This window comes from Prinia subflava, chromosome 4, assembly GCF_021018805.1.
Source record: "Prinia subflava isolate CZ2003 ecotype Zambia chromosome 4, Cam_Psub_1.2, whole genome shotgun sequence".
In the NCBI taxonomy this organism is placed as follows: Eukaryota; Metazoa; Chordata; class Aves; order Passeriformes; family Cisticolidae; genus Prinia; species Prinia subflava.
Window position 1 is genome coordinate 6,875,398 of NC_086250.1, and position 16,287 is coordinate 6,891,684.

At 39.2% G+C, this 16,287-nt stretch overlaps 1 protein-coding gene across 1 annotated transcript in view; it reads left to right on the forward strand.

Moving 5' to 3' along the window:
- The window catches only part of ATXN10 (ataxin 10), an 84,413-nt gene that overhangs the window by 62,865 nt on the left and 5,261 nt on the right, over positions 1 to 16,287 (forward strand). The window contains exon 10 of the mRNA XM_063395295.1: positions 5,120 to 5,183. Coding sequence (XP_063251365.1) covers positions 5,120 to 5,183 — 64 coding nt within the window. The remainder of the gene's footprint in view (positions 1 to 5,119; positions 5,184 to 16,287) is intronic.

The following is a 16,287-nucleotide window of genomic DNA, read 5'->3' on the forward strand; positions in this document are numbered from 1 at the left end:
CAGCCTCTCTGCAGGGCATAGCTCCAGCCCCTCAGGCAGGTTGTCTCGTGAGTGTCAGGGAGGGGAATTGCTTCCCTGGATCTGTTGGCTCCACTCCCATGCGTGGGATTAGGATGCTGTTGATGCATTTGTGATGGGTGTTAACATCTTGATGATTCAGCTCATGAGAAGTAGGTTGCAATTGAATCATTTCAGTATTCTAGGGCACTAAGAGAAGTCATAAAAATACAGTCATCAAGTGAGTCCTGCTACCTTAATAGATTCGTTAGGATTCCTGTGGTGATGCCAGCCCAGCTGTGTTAATCTTCCCTTTCTCTCTGACTTCTCCTCCTCCAGGTTTTAATTACATTAGCCAGTCTAATTTGTCAGAGAAATAGGGGGATCAGGTTTATTGTTATGCTCCTACTTTTAGCCATGTGAGGATCAGCAAATAGGGTAGATGAGAAACCCAGAGAAGTGCTCCAGAGAGGCAGGGTCAGGCTGTGGCTGCTGGAGCCCTGATGCTCTGCAGACCAGGGCTGGTGTTTGCAGCCAACCAGCACAGCCCTACCTAGCACCAGGCACTGCCACTTGAGTGGGTTTGGGCACTTGGAGCTGTGTGACAGAACTGGAAGCATTACAAAGAGTGAAGGGAAGGAGCCAAGTTCATAAAAATGTGAAGTTTGCCGGTTTGATTGCTCCCAGAAACCTTTTAAATTCCATAATGGGAGTTAAAATTTCATACTGTGGAGCTAAACATGATTGAAGACAGACTTTTTGTCTGGTAGGAAACTGGTGATCTGTAATGAATGTTGTCTCTGGAGGTTTTCCTTATAAATGGTTCCTGCTTGTTCCTGTTTTTTGACTCATTTCTAGAATATGTTTCCCACCCCCAACCGCTTTTTAGCCTAGAAATTTGTTTTTCTGTTTTTCAGTGTGATTATAAATAATGTGTAAAAAGAAGAGTAAGCGTCAGCATTACTCAGACTGTTACTAGTCCACTTCTGTTTGAGAGAACATACTCTTTTTGCTCACCTATACTTTGGCCAAGCACAACTTCAAAGAAATAGAAGTTTTTCTGTGACTGAAAGAAGCACCTTTCTCATTCTGCATTGACTGTAGACTGAAAATTGGTCACATTTTGGTGGAAGAGTAATTTATGTTCAGTTGTTATGTAAAGGCATGAATGTTCTTTTCTGAATAATAATACTCTTAGTTGATGAGGTGATGTTTCTAATGCCCAAAATGTTAATGATTCTTTGAAGAGATTATTTTTGCTGGACTACTTTTTATTTTTTCCATTTTTGTCTGTATGGTTGCTGAACCTGGAGATTGTAGTTGCATTTTACTAGATGCAGGCAGATTTAGCAACAAGCACTGTCATGCTCAGAGAATTTGCATTCTTACCCCTGAGCTTGGCTCCATTGCTGCTAGAGGGAAAGAATCATAAAGTAGTCTCAATTAAATTATACTTTTTGCTGGGCTTTGCTGTGAATGGTTGTGTTAATGGTAATTATTTCTGTGTACTTTGTAAGAAAGTACTGGGAGATTGTCAGGAGCAGTTCTGTTCTAGCACACATTCTTCACTGTGCTATTGACATTATTTATATACTGGTCAATAAATGTGACTTCTGTAAGACAGCATAAACAGGTCAAATTTTGTCCTTGTTTTTTTCATTGGTTATCAAGAGAAAAAGCATATCCTTTTCCTCAGGGCTGACATGTCCCAGATCACCTTAATAAAAGACTGTATCATTCCTTGGCCATGGAAGCAGTAGGCAAACACAGCCTTGGGCTAGTTCTTCCCATAAACTTTGTTTAATATTTATGTAGCACCTTTGCTTGTGTGAGCTTCTTTTTAGAGCCTGCTTTAAGTAATTATGATGGATTAAATTCCAGATACAGAGGAAGAGAAAAAAAACTAGCAGTCACTGTCACTGGGACAGGTATTTTCTCTTCAGTGTAATACATTTAAATTTTTCTTACTGGCATATTACACATAATTGTTTCAGAATCAAGTGCAGTAAACAAATGACTTCAATATAAAGCTGTGTTGTGAAAGCAGGCTTTTTAACTGGCAGGGATGGATACCTGTCTTGAGTGCTGGATATTCTATGTTTCTGCTATTTTAGAATACTATTTCAGAAACTTACATCATAACATTAGGGCAAGATATTCATTACTGACTTGACTGAAGCACTAGAGATCATTAGCACAGAACTGGATTGTTTAAATTCTAAACTTGTCTTAAGTAACCTTAAGCTTCATTTTCTGTTTCAGTGTAGTTCAGAATACAGTATTATTCCAAAGTCACTGTTCTTGATAATAAAACAACCTTGTGGCTTTGCTGCAGTCCAGTGCAGTTCTCTGTTATTGGTTAACTATGTTGGCAGTAATGTCAATGGAGAATAGATTTAGTGATCTTTTGTAACAACGTGAGCAGTTCTGTTCACCAGACACCACAACTGTCCTGTTCTTTAGTTTCTGTCTATAATTTCTTCCAAAATCTGGACAAGTTACAGCCATTTTCACACCAGCCACAAATGTTCTCTTCACAAGGTACTTTCACACCATATTTAAAGTAAGATTTGGCTTATGTGCAGTATTGACTCCTTCCCCAAGCCCTGCAAAAGATCCCTGCAAAAGCTCCACTCCCTTTCTCTACACAGGGCATTTCACAGGCAGTTCTCTTCAAAGCAAAAACTGAGACTGATAATTAGCTGGAAAAATTCCCAAAAAACTGTCTGTTGGGCAGTGTAGCTCCAGTGGATCTGTGTAAGAGGTTGAGATGTAGGACAATTTCTCAATTTTTGCAAAATGTGCTGGTTTGGAAGGTTAAAAGCAGATGAGAGCCTCAGGATTTGAGACTCTCAGCAGTGCAAGTGGGACACTGGGTGGTTCTTCCCTCTGGCTGCCTGTGGCACTCCTGTTGCAGAGGTGCCTCTGCTATGTGCAGAGCACTTGCTGAACTGGCTCACCTTACAGAGCATGGATTGTAGGCTGCCATAAAATGCTTTTTCAGTGAGCCACTGGAGGTTCAGGAACAGCTGGCATGGGCTGAAACTTTTCTAGTAGTGGTTGCTCAGGATTTGACCTCTTCATCTCATGAAAGTTCTATAGATTCTATAGAATCTATAGAACTGTAGAATAGTTCTATTAGAACTATTCTATAGTTCTAAATCTATAGATTTGTCTTGGGTAGGTACATTGTAAGGTTTTTCTTCTTGCTCCATCTCCCTGTGTAGTAAGTCACAGGTGACATTCTAAAGCTGGCATTGTGGTGACAAAAGCTGTCATGCAAATTGTATGGACAGTTGAATGTACAATGTTAAAGAAACTCCAGGCAGGTAGGTGCAAGGCAGTGGTAGTTAGCAGCTTGTTTTTCATGAAGGTTTCACTAAGGCTGTGGTTTGCTGCTGCTGTTCCTCCATAACTTTGAAGGAATCTTATCATATTCTCGTAGTAACTTTTTGAAGCATCAGTGGATCCTAATTCAAATTGTCCTTTCCCAAAATGCCTACTCTGTTAACCAGACATCTCATTTGAATCAAACTGGAGTGTGTGATTGCATGGTTTGTTTCTGTTGACAGCACTTGATCCCAGCTAATTTCTACCGTTCAGCATTTCACTGGTGGGAAATAAGAGGCAGCATTGTAGGCACATCAGAGTTTGGCTACAGCCTGAACATCAAAGAACCAGCATTTCCCAAGCATGTGCAAGTGCTGTGCTGCTTAAAGGTCACTGCTTGTTCAAGCTTTGAAGTATGATACTGTACATGGGCCTTTGGAGAAAATACAAACATTTCTTGGAAAGAATGGATATTTTTAAACTTGTGTTATTAACTGTACTTCGTGTAGGTAAAGTTGAACATGACAGCACAGATGTGCAAGGTGGGGTTTAAGACCTAGCAGTGCTCTTTGCTTCTTACACATGTAAGCATTGCATGTGTGTGTCTGTCACTGCTGCTTTCTCGTGTAGCTTGAGACTCTGCAATGGCATTATCTGAAAAGGAACTTGTAAGAGACATGTGCTCATCTTTGTCTCTGAATTCAGTTTCATTGATCCACAGACTGTTTGGGATTTCACATCTGAATCTACTCAATTTGCCTCTCTTATGACAAAATGTGTGTTTCAGAAAGCTGATGGTCCTGCAGGGTTTATTATTTGCCTTGGTATATAAAAATGCATCCTGTTTGGGACAAAAAAAAAGGAAGAAAGAACACCATCATCAAGCCACACCCTAAACTGGCATTACATTAAATTCCTTTAACTTGCAGTTCTTGGTTTGAAATTAAATTTTAAGAAATTAAAGAACTTAAGATTTGGATAGTTGTAGCTTGGCTATCACAGAATGGTTGAGGTTGGAAGGCACGTGTGAAGCTATAAATATGCAGGTGTGATGGTACAGTGTACCCTTAGGAGTCTATATAAATTTCTTATGGAACATCCTTTCCATAAGATAATAATACTCCAAGTTTCTTGTTAAGATCAGCTTGTCCCAAGACTTGATAAAGTGTATGTGTATGAGTCTGTTAGGATTATGTGTTGTTATCTCATACACACAAATGTAGTAGCACAATTTGTGACATCCCATGTGTATGCACAGAGAACTAGAGACACCAGATCTTATCTTTGCTCATTTTTTAGTAACATAAGGAGCACTTTCTCAAAGGAGGAACATCCACAGCTCTTGCTTGATACAAAGAATTTATGCTGGTCATGTACAAGTAACACATTGCTACTGAAGGTACAGAAAATGTGGTCTCATGCAAACTTGTGTGTCTAGGTGTATTTTTCAACTTCTTTTTTGTTTTTCCTGAATTTTTCTCCATAGTTTTTGGTGGTACTTCCTTCTAGCTGCAAGCAGGAGTGAGCATAGCTTAACTGGCTCAGTGTGAGGAACACAAAACACCTCAGTCAAAGACTTGCTAAATGAAGGGAAATGTGAAATTAGTGCCCACTTGTGTTACTGGTTTGTGATACTCATGCTGAAAACACCAGGTTTACTCTGCAATTCATGTTAGCATGTTTAATATTTTTGATGAAACAAATATTCCTGTTATGTTTTTACTATATCTTGCATGAAACATTGTTAGTATTGTTGAGACATCTATTAAATTAAACTTTTGTTTTTATTTAGGTGTATGACTTGGATGGCATTTCCTTGATTCTGGACAATTGCAGCATTGATGACAACAATCCTTGTATCCTTTACAAAATAATTCTGTTTATTGAATATGACTCATGAGAAAAGGTATGGGGTTATAATGGATTATGCCAGCACTGCTTTCACAAGATATCTAAATGTAACTGGTTTCATGCACTTCTAGGTTATATTTTAATGGTTCAGAAGTGAGCAGGGGCACAAACAGGCTTCCATGAATTGGATTCTAAGTAAGTTAACTGTGGTTATAGTCTATTTCCTAAAATAATAAATATTACTGATTTGCAAGTGCATATTCAAAGAGCTGTGACAGAAATTTAAATTCAGACTCTGGTCATTGTATCAGATTTTAGAGCTTTTGCTTCCACTGAAATCTGTTCAGGAAACTGAAATAAGTTTCATTCATTCCATTCTCTATGCTTGCTAAATCAGATTGGGGAGCTTATTCTAAGCACAGAGACAAGGTTAGCAAGCTGTTATGAAAATGTGTGCAGTTGAGAAAATCAGTGATGCAAATTACTGAAATGTTGGGGAGATTTTAATATAAATGGCATTGTGCTTCATATTAGAGATTTTTTTCCCTGGAATTTAAGAGCAGAAACTTTCAAAAATAGATTGCTATCAGAGGGAAATAATCTTATATTGAAGTAAGCAGTTAAGTGGAGTTACCCATCTTTTCAAGTAATACAAGTGTGTTCAGTGACTGAGCTGAGATTTTCTCTCATCTAATCATTAGCTCTTTGTAAGTTTCTGGTAATTGCATCTGGAAATCAAATACCTTTCCTGTACAGAGTCACGTCAGCTTTTTTATACCGAACACATGAAATAGCTTTTCAAATGATTATATAATAAAAAGCACTCCCTTTAACAAGTATAACAAACAAACAAAAAGAGTAGCAAAAATGTTTCATGTTCTCTCAGTTGTGTCCTGCAGAACATCATCTGCATATAAATAAATATAATAATAAATTCTAAAAGGATGGAATAATGTAGATGATAGCACAATGTTAACAAGCTGGGTGGAGGAAGGGGTGCTAAGTATCCTCTGAGTTATTCAGTTTGGTGCTTTATTTCCACAAGTTTTACCGCGTCAGTATTCCTGTAGTTTGAGACCTGACAGTGCCCTGAGTGACAGAACTGTATTTCCATGGCCCAGATCTGGTAAGGGGCACTGCTGGATTTGGTGGGATGGGCAGGGAGATTTACCTTTCCCTAAGTGGAAAAGCAGCCCTGAGAAAACCTAATAAGGAGTTTTTGTCCCAAGTGACTCTTCTTTGCTGGAAAGCACAGCTGTGCAACCACTTCTAGGATCAATCCTTCATTTTAGCTGCAGTAGAAGAGGATAAAGTTTGAGACTCTCAGAGGGTAGACTTGTAATTTATGATATCAAATGAAAGGAAAATAAAATACCATGAGAGTCTTTACTGTGTTTTGAGCAAAGTGGAACTTCTTGCACTTTTTGATACAGGCTAACATTTTATGGCAATACCATAAACTTCTTAGTAGAGGATAAAACTGCTTTACTTGTTTTTTAAAAACATAATAACACCTCTTAATGTGAGATTTCACCAGTGATCCATATCATACAGTATTGGAGGATATGGAAAAATGAGAAGCACGTGGGCACAGGGAGGACTTGCCTGCTGTGGCAAAGTTTGCTGCATCAGCTTCTGGAGTGCAGCTCCTGGCCTCTCTTTATTGTTCTGAGCTCTTGCTATTCCAGGTGCTCTTGTGCTGCATGAAGTTAATGCTTCCCTGCTTCTCTCCTGCCTCTAACATTCCTCATCTGCTGCCTTCCCAGCAGGTCATACACAGGGAACCAGAGAAGTTTGCAGTTTAAATCTGTCTCTACTTCCATCTGCTCTGCAGCATGTTCTGCTACTTCTGGACACCATAAACCTGGTTCTTAGTAGCATGTAGGGGCCTGAATCCAGTGCATAATGCTTCTCTGAAGAGATTTCACTGTTTCTTTGTGCTCTCCGTGTGCTCCACTCCTGCCTGGCACAAATCCCAGAATCACGGAATGGGTAAGGCTGGAAGGGACCACAGTGGCTCATCTGCAATTTTCCAAGCTGGGGTGGAAAGCTGCAAGAAAAAGCTCAGCATAGCTCTTCAAACATGGCTTCTTCAGGAAATCATGTCCAGAAAATTCCTTTTACATCCTTATTCCTAGTGCCTGTTTTTGTGGTTTCAGGCTGTATTGCTTGGAGTTCTCCTTGGATAAAGCTGACCAGAAAAGGTTTCACCCAGAATTCTTTCATATAATAACTTCTTAGATTTCTTAGTAAGACTTGGGAGATGCACATTTTTTCTGAATCTGTTTTGGAGTCACCCAAGCTCTACAGTTAAGATGTTGTTGTGTTTTCTCCATTTTACTAGAAAAATTCTGCCTCCAAATTACTCATACAAGATTTCTCATCAAATAATGTAGCTTTTGTGGTAAAAGCGATGGGATATTTTTTGGGATGGAAAAAAAAATTTCCCTAAAGTGTGCAATTTATCAGGAGAAGCTGGTCTGCCACGTTAGATGTTAAAGGAGCTCTTTATTACCTTTAAGAGGAAAAGTTCTTTGATAAATCTTTTTATTTGTAGCATATGGAAGTACACTGAAAGAGGAAATGTGTCTTCTCTTATACTACATGAAATTACTTTGTAAACCTGACATCACCTTAAAATTGCATCCTTTGAGATCCACGACAGTTCTGTAAATTTGCGTAGGAATACCAAGGAGTTTGTAGCTTATAAAGTTCAACTGACATGTTTGCATTACTTTAGTTAATTGTTTAAATTCATCTTCCAGTCCCCAATTTGGGAGAACTGTTATCTTGTCTAATTGTGTCTCAGACTTGTAACTTCTACACTTACACTAGCAAACAGGATTTTTTTCCTTCAGGATATTTCATGAGTAAAAAACAAACCAGCACTGTCGTAGTTACAGACATGAAGATTATTATGGGCAGTTAAAAATAAATTTACTGGACCTCTGTAATTATTTGAATTGGTATTTTAATTTTTTCAGCTACTACAACTTTGCATGTAAATTCAACAGAGAGGTGCTGAAGGATGCCAGATTTTCTGTGGCTCTTAGGCTTTCAGCACAGGACAAAAGGTAAACAGAGACTGGGGAGATGCAGTTCATTGAGAGTTAAACTTGAAAGAAGATTCAGTTTTTCCTTACCTGGTAAATCTTCCATGTTTTGGCTGTGTCCTAATCATAATTGTCCTGTTTTAAAGGAAAAGAAGGTGTTTCAAAATTCAAGCAAATTATTTGCTTTTAGATTAAGGAGAGATTCCTGTATGAGCTAATATTTTAGTTTTGAAAATTCAGTTTCTTGTTCTGCTTCTGGAAAGTGGGAACATCGTGCTTTACTTTTGTAACCTGTGCTTAAAAACAAATAAATCCATCCTGCTAAAGGACAGCAGAGTAGATTGGAGATGCCTATCTGGGTAATACCAGAAAAAATTTACTCCAAACCCTGCTTTTCAGGCTACTTGTGTTGAAAAGGTGTTCTAAATTCAAATATCTTCTGTTTTGCTCTCTGAGTCATCATCTTCCTCATCTCTGACTGGCTCTATCATCACAGAAGAGCCCTTCCTTTTGTTCTTGCCTTTTACCTCATCCTAAGCCCTTCCTGCTCCTTCCAGCTTCATTTCTGCCCTGTTCCATTTCCTGAAGGTGAACATGAGGAGGGAGGTCAGCCCATTCTGATCAAAATACTTTTGACCCTAATCACTCAAAAAAAGGTGCTTACAAGAGGATTTAAATAAACTGACCTGTTTATTATTGAAGACTTTTCAGTTTATCTTAACTAAGCTGTTTGGGTTTTCACTGCTTCCTAACAGTTGTGCTCATGAGTAAGACACACAGATGTGCTTTTTTTTGCTTTCAGTGGCTGTCCATAGAAATATTTATTATTGTTTTGGGGAAAAAAACCTATTATCCAGAGTACTGCAATATAATAGCTGTTAGTTAGTGGTAAGACTTGAAAGTCAGAAGAGAACTGCAGTTTTGAAGATGGAATATTCTTGGTTTTTCAGGCTGCTTGCCAGTATTACCCTTTTGAGATTCTTATAGAAGGTGTCTCAATAAATTGATTTTGTGAATGTCTGGATTTAATCAGAATGCCCTTATGTAAGTATCTATTTTATATAAACTGTTAATTAACACAGTTTTCTATTAGTGAAGAAATCAGTCTTACATGAAGAAAATATATCCTGCTGTGAGGATATGTGTTTATATATATATATTTGTGTACATATGTACATATATATGTTAAATATGTGAATATATAAACACCTGGCAAGCTTTGTTTTAGGAGTAGGAATTTTCAGGGTTTTTGAAAAGAAAAGCTGTGTTTGATATTAATATCCATACACAGATCATTAGTTTGAATAATGGATGGAAATATAGAAAGGGTAAGTTAATTTTCAGATACTCTTTCCAAAGCTGCTTCTATTATATTCAGTCATCTGAGAGGTAGATTGAAAACACTTTTGACTTCATGGCAGCAGCAAGTATAATTGTGGTTCATGGAACTGGCTAAAGTGGAGGAAATCGAGTTGCTATGGTCTACAACAATGGCAGTTTGTTTTTGCAAGATGCCAGCAAGGACTTTGAGAGGAGCTGACAGACATTTTATCTAAGTTAGAGAGTGCAACCATAAACAGGCCACATGCTGTAGAACAGCCTCCTCGCTGAGTGGGAGCCAGCAGAAAGCAAAAACAGGAGAGTGAGTTGAGTTTTTAGAGTGAGCCGTCACAGAGCTGAGCGTTTCATGCACGTGTGGCTGTCCCATGTGTGTTGCCAAGAAAATACAGCACGGTGTCACTTGAGCAATGGTGGCCTTTTTTTGGAAAGCTCGTTTCAAGCATTGACAGTGCATTAAGTAGCTTGATGTGACCTGTTTGGGTCTGTATTTTCATAAGCATATGAAAAATCCCGTTATTATATGATCACTGTGAAGGACCCACAGTACTGATGAGAACTGTAGTGGTCTCCTCATGCCCAGTCAAGTTCTGCCCACTTGGACAGAACTTTGCCCTCCCAACCCAGGCCATGCTGTGATTCCATGGAATTACCCTTTTCCTCCTCACAGTGACACTTGCTTTGCTGCACAAATAAGTTTGAGGGCTACCTAGGCTAAGGGGGAGTGTATTCTTTGGTAGAAGGCCTCGATTTTCCATTATTGTTGGTTGCTCTGTGCCATCCAGGGGATGACACAGAGCACTGCAAACATCTTACTTTCTATCAACCAATACTGAATGTGTCACTGTCACTTTACAGACAGTGGCTGGGGTCAGCAGTGGAAGAATGGGACTTGCCAGCACAGGTTAAGAACATGAGTTGGTTGGCTTGAACCCTTTATTCATAGAGCCAAAGGCAAAATAAAATAAGAGCTGAGAGGAAGCCAACTCTACCCGTTCTCACTGGCACAGGTTGCACAGAGCTTGTGGCTGCCCCATCCCTGGAGGTGTTCAAGTCCAGGATGTACAAGGCTTGGAGCTATCTGGGATAGTGGAAGGTGTCCCTGCCCATGGAATTAGATGAGTTTGGAACTAGTTTGGAACTTGATGAGCTTTAAGGACCCTACCAGCCCAAACCAGTCTGTGATTCTATTCTGTGATTCCACCATAGATGGAACTAGGAAACCAAGAAGTCGCTGTGTTGCCATGCTCCAGTTCAGACTAATTCAATTCAATGTGCTGAGATTTAAAGAGAGTGAGAGAGTGGAGGATTCCTGCTTTGTGACATGTGCACAAACCTGAGCTCTGTCTGAATGTAATTGTACAGAGAAGAACTGGTGAGGCGAGGAGCTGGAACAGGTACAAGTGTGGTTATTCATTGGGCAAGAACAGTCGGAGAGGGGCTTATTTCTTTCACCTTATTCAGTAGATGAGATCCTGCCCTGTTCTGCAAGTTGCTGTGAATTCTCTGTAGCTGTATTTTGTTAGTGGCTAAGGGATACCAGGGGCCTGTAAGGGTTTAGAAGGGAATCCCTCAATGTTGCATCAGGGTGAGGATTTAGCAGCCTGGTTTCTGAAGAGATTCCCAGGAGGCTTCAGCCAAACAGCTGTTTCCAGACACCACTTCTGGTTATGGTTGGGAAGGTCACCTGGCTGTCAGTGCCTACTGCTGTCACTGCTTATCAAGGGGATTTTTTACACTCTTGAAAGAAGCATTGCCAAACTGTCCAGTCTTTTCTTACATCAGCATTGATTGACCAAAGAGATCTTGATTCCACTCACAGTAGATTTTTCAGTGTGTTACGTGAAGTGTCCTGACTGGCATTATTATAAAGCTCCAGAGGGGGAGGAGCTGAGTGCTGCTCCCTGCTGGAAAGGGCACAGGAGGCACTCCTGAAATCTAATGATATTTTAAATCTCATTTAACAATGGCTGCACATCTGAAGAGCTGGGGTAACATTCGTGTCTTAACTCACTGTTTACCTTTTCTGGACGCTGCAAACTCTTTGGGGCAAAACTCAGTTCAAGGTGGAGAACCAAGGGAAAAATGTGCCATACTGAGCATATTTGGTAGATCTAAATTCTGACACAAAGACTGCAATTCTCAAGTATTTATTGCCAGAAAGTGTTTATTTTAGAATGAAAACAAAAATACAAAGTTTTCTTGTGAGATGTTCTACAGTACTAATTCTGTCCTGCCCAGTGTTCCCCAGGAAAACTTTTCTCCTGTCAAATGCAACGTTCTCCTCATATGAAAAATACTTGAGACCACAGAAAGAATGCAGTGTGCAGTACAGAAATAGATACTCTGAAAAATTAAAGCCCTTAACCATTTTTTGTCTTCCAGAAATGACCCCAGATCGCACTTTGTGTTTTGTCATTTAACAAAGTTACAATTGCAAATGGTATATTTCAGGTTGCTGATTTTATAATTCCTAAAATTCATTTTTTAGAGCACCTGCAGGATGATTAAAATACTGAAAATACTTAAAATAGTTTTAAAATATTGAACTTCAGAGGTTTTTTTGGGGGTGGATGGTGCTGTTAGTAATTTCCTTGAGAGTTTATAAAAAACTAACACAGATTTGCAGAGATATGAATATGAATCTATTCTTCATTATCTCATTTCTACACAGCTATCACCATTAAGAAACATGTGATGTGCAGGGTCCCTTGTAAAGCTGGAGGAAATCTAACAGGGCTATACAAAATGCAAGAAGGCTCCTTCAAATGTTACATTCTAATATTTCTAATCCCTTGTGAGGAGTAATCTCCGTAGGCACCAACTCATGCATGTAAAAGTGAGGAATTAAAGGTAATAACTCTATTCCTAAACCAAATATTGTCATATTTGTCCTCTTCTCTAATCCTCTTGGTGGATTTAAATCCATGACAGGCTTGAATTCTTGAAAGAAAGCAGATCCTTAGTTATCAGGAGCACCCCAAAAAAAAAAAAAAAAAAAAAAAAAAAAAAAAAGAATATATATAATATTTCACTGCTTTTATAGCTCAAACAGCTTCCTTTATTTTTCTGTAGACTTACTTTTGAAAAATTCCCCTCTGGGCTGAGACGGAGCACTAGAAATTTGAGAGCCAAAGATTTTTTGGTTTTTTTAAGTAAAGCTAGGAGTGGTTCAGAAATATTGTTGAGAATGGAATGCCTTCTACAACCACCTTATCATATTTCAGTCTGTCTTCTTGACATTTTTTCTTGTGCATGCCTCCAAAGAATATTTGGATGTCATCTGGCCAGTGCTTTGAATAATATCTTTATTCTGCCATTTTTCTTGCCATGTTTTTGATCACTGTAATTACAACAGTTTTATCTTCAGCTGGCAAATGTATTCTCCTGTGTAGCTCCTTCCTGAACCTTGTTTGCTCTCAGATCTTTGGTTAAACTTTGTTCTTCCGATTTGCAAATGGTTTCTAAAACCTAACCTTGCCTTCCTCACTCGGGATGTATTTGCAGTCCTTTCCACTTGCCTTGTGGATTTGTTCCTTTCTCTTGGAGTGTGGAGATTTCCTCAAGGAGATGCAGCCATTCCCTGAAATTGTAGACAGAATTGTGGCTAATGGCTATTTTGCTGAACAAATGGTTGTAATTTAGTTGCATCTTTCAAAACACCCATTTGTTTAATGGTTGTTATTTTTGGATGCATCATTTGGTGTCTGTGATCATGGAACTGGGGTTTCATTTACCTTCAGTGTTTTGATTATTTGTCATGAAGTGACATTTGAAATGACCACGAGCAGCAGGAGGGAAGGTATGCCACATAAGTTACTCAGAGACCCTGAATCAATAAAATACACATGTACTGTGCTGAAAGATAAGGTGGCATAAAATCCCTGTTGGATCTGTATAAATGGATGAATCTCTAACATTTCTAAACAGAGAAAGAGCTTCAGTCCAAATTGTCAGCTCAACTCATCATCTGTCTTAGAGTGGTGAATTATAGATAGCTTGACCACATCACAGGCCTGAAGTAGATTGGGTTTTTAAGTGCAGTGCCTGATTTCTAAAAGTTTTATTTGACTCCCGTAATTGCCATTTTAAAGCATTTTAGAAAAGGTGCTTATCTTTATATGTATGCATATATAAATACACATGAATATATTTGTGTGTAAAGGTGGAGCCTTTTTCTTTCCTTGTCCCAGGAGATTTTAAAGGACTACAGCCTGCCTGATGATCAGTTTGTGAACACAGTTACCATCCCCCTGTACCTCATTGCTTCACATCTCAGTGTTTGTGGTAGCTTTTAATTGTAATTTGTTAAATGACTTTCAACTTAATGGAATGTTGCAATTTTTTTTCTGTACTTGGGAAGAGAAGAAAAGGTAAGGCATTTTTAACAGTAAGGTAACGGCCATTGAAGCTTTTTAACATACCAGCCTGCCAACTCTGGTACCTCTTACAGATAGCTAATAGATTTAGTTATGAACTCTTAAAATGGAATTATTGCAAAAGAAGGGACTGAAAGAACTGAATATTCTAACTGTGAAGTACTAGCTTGGGATTGATCAAGAGTGTGATTCTGTCTGTTTTAAAACCAGATGATTTGTAGTTGCTCATAAATTATGGGTTTCTATTAAAAATGTAAGTCATAATTTTAAAAAAATTGGCAGCCTATGCAGCAAAAAATGAATGTGTCATATTCTTGGTTTTGGGCTAGTATTACAGGTCTGAGTATAGGGAAAAGGAAAACAAGCTGGAGTTTATGGCTTAATTTTTTGTGGAAGTTCTGTAAGTTTTGGCGTAAGAGACATTATAATAAAAATAGCCTGACAGAGCTAAACATGTCCTATGGCTTTTGGAGCTCTGAAGTGCTGGACCCAAAGATGTCCTGGCACTGGGTTTTAAACCCCACAGAACATGAAAGGCTGCACATAGAATATGGATTAAATGTTTAGTTGGCAGGCATTAAAGGCTAATAGCAATCTGGGGGCATAATGCTGCTCAGAACTGTTAACCCAGAAATACCAGTGATCTAGGGAGAAAAATTCCCATATGACTCTAGGTAAGAAATGTCCCAGTAAATTGCAAATTTCTGAGGTAGTAAACCCCATTTTGGATCATAGGATGCCATTTAGCTGGACATCACTGATGTGAGGATGTAATTAAAAACAGGAAAGCCTTGGAACTCAAATAAACCTCATGATCTGCCCTGGCTGTCAGTATTGGACAGTTCTGGAAAGGTGTGAAGATGTGAAAGGCTGGAGAGCTTGGATTCTACTTCTGGGAGCACAGTAGATATTACATATACTTATATAGTCATAATTATGTATTAGATATACAGCAGCTGGATATTGTGAGCTGTTGTTTTGCTTTTTCTGAACTACTCACAACCAAAGGGCCAGGAAACTGTGTTGTATCTACCTATTTTATTACTTAGTTCTGGTGCCTGTCCTTCAAAAAGGATGCTGAAAAAAAATGAGAGAAGAGGCACAAAAATTATGCAAACCCCTGGAATATATCAGTTGGTTTATTTCTTTAGTTCATGCAAAAAATACCTTACCAAATGCACATTGCAATCTGGGAAATTTTTTTTAATCTGTGCTGAAAAGCCATGTTTGGAAACAATTCTAAACAAATCTAAGCCAGAAATAAATCACAGGCTGTAATGAGTGAGATATTTACCCACTAGGACAGTTTATTTAGGGACACAGTGAAATCTTCCAGTTCAACACTGAAAGTTTTTCAGAGAAAAGTCATGAAATCATCTTGTGCATGAAACAGAATTGACAGCCTTGATTTCAAGAGGGCATCATCTGTGTTAATGCAGAAGTGTTGGGCAGAAGATGTTTAATGGTCTGTTTTGGCCTTCAAAGTGTATTTGTTGGCCACAGGTTCTTAAATGGATGAATTGTCACTGAAAGTCATGCATGAGGTTTAACATGCCTGTGTGCTGGTTGCACAGAAGGTGTAACCCCATTTTAAAGAGGCCTGTGTCCCACAAGGCACAATTAGAAATGGATTCTCATTGCAGATCATGGGTAGACTGATCAGAGAGGGAGAGAAATGCAAGTAGCCAGAAGGATGGTGTTTGTCTGCAGGAGGAACACTACTGACGTGGGAGGATAGTGAGGGCTTCAGAACTGGAAAAAGTGTTTAATGTACAATTATTTTGGCTGTGGATGTTCCCCGTTGTCTGTAGGCTGTGAATATTGCCCTAGTGTTGGAGCTGTTTCAGTGCCTTTAATCCAAATGGTTTTGCCCCTTTGTCTGTTCTGAGATGGTGCAGTTTAAAATCTCTGTCAAATGTTCTGCAGGGTGGAATTGGAGCAGCACACCCCAGTTCAGGGTTTTGGGGATAGGCTTTGTGTCTTTACTGGAATGTTTTGTGGGAGCAGCTTCCTTTGGGGAGGGCTGCAGGTGAGCAGTGGAAGTGGCTGCAGGCTCCTGGTGCCACACGTGCTGTCCAGTGAAGCTTTGCTGCCACGCTGTGGTGGAGATGGAGCCTTGTTTGGGACTGGATGGTCCAACCCTCTGACCCATCCCTTGCACCAGGTGAGAGCTGCCTGTAGCAGAAACATCTGCTTTCCCTTCCCTGGTGTTACAAATGTTATCCCTGAAGAGAGGGATCAGGAATAAATACCTCTGCCAGCATCCAGTGGTGCCTCTGTATTTTGGAGGCTTCTAGGCTAGCCTGGATTGTTGTATGTCAGCTCTGCAAGAGTGAAGT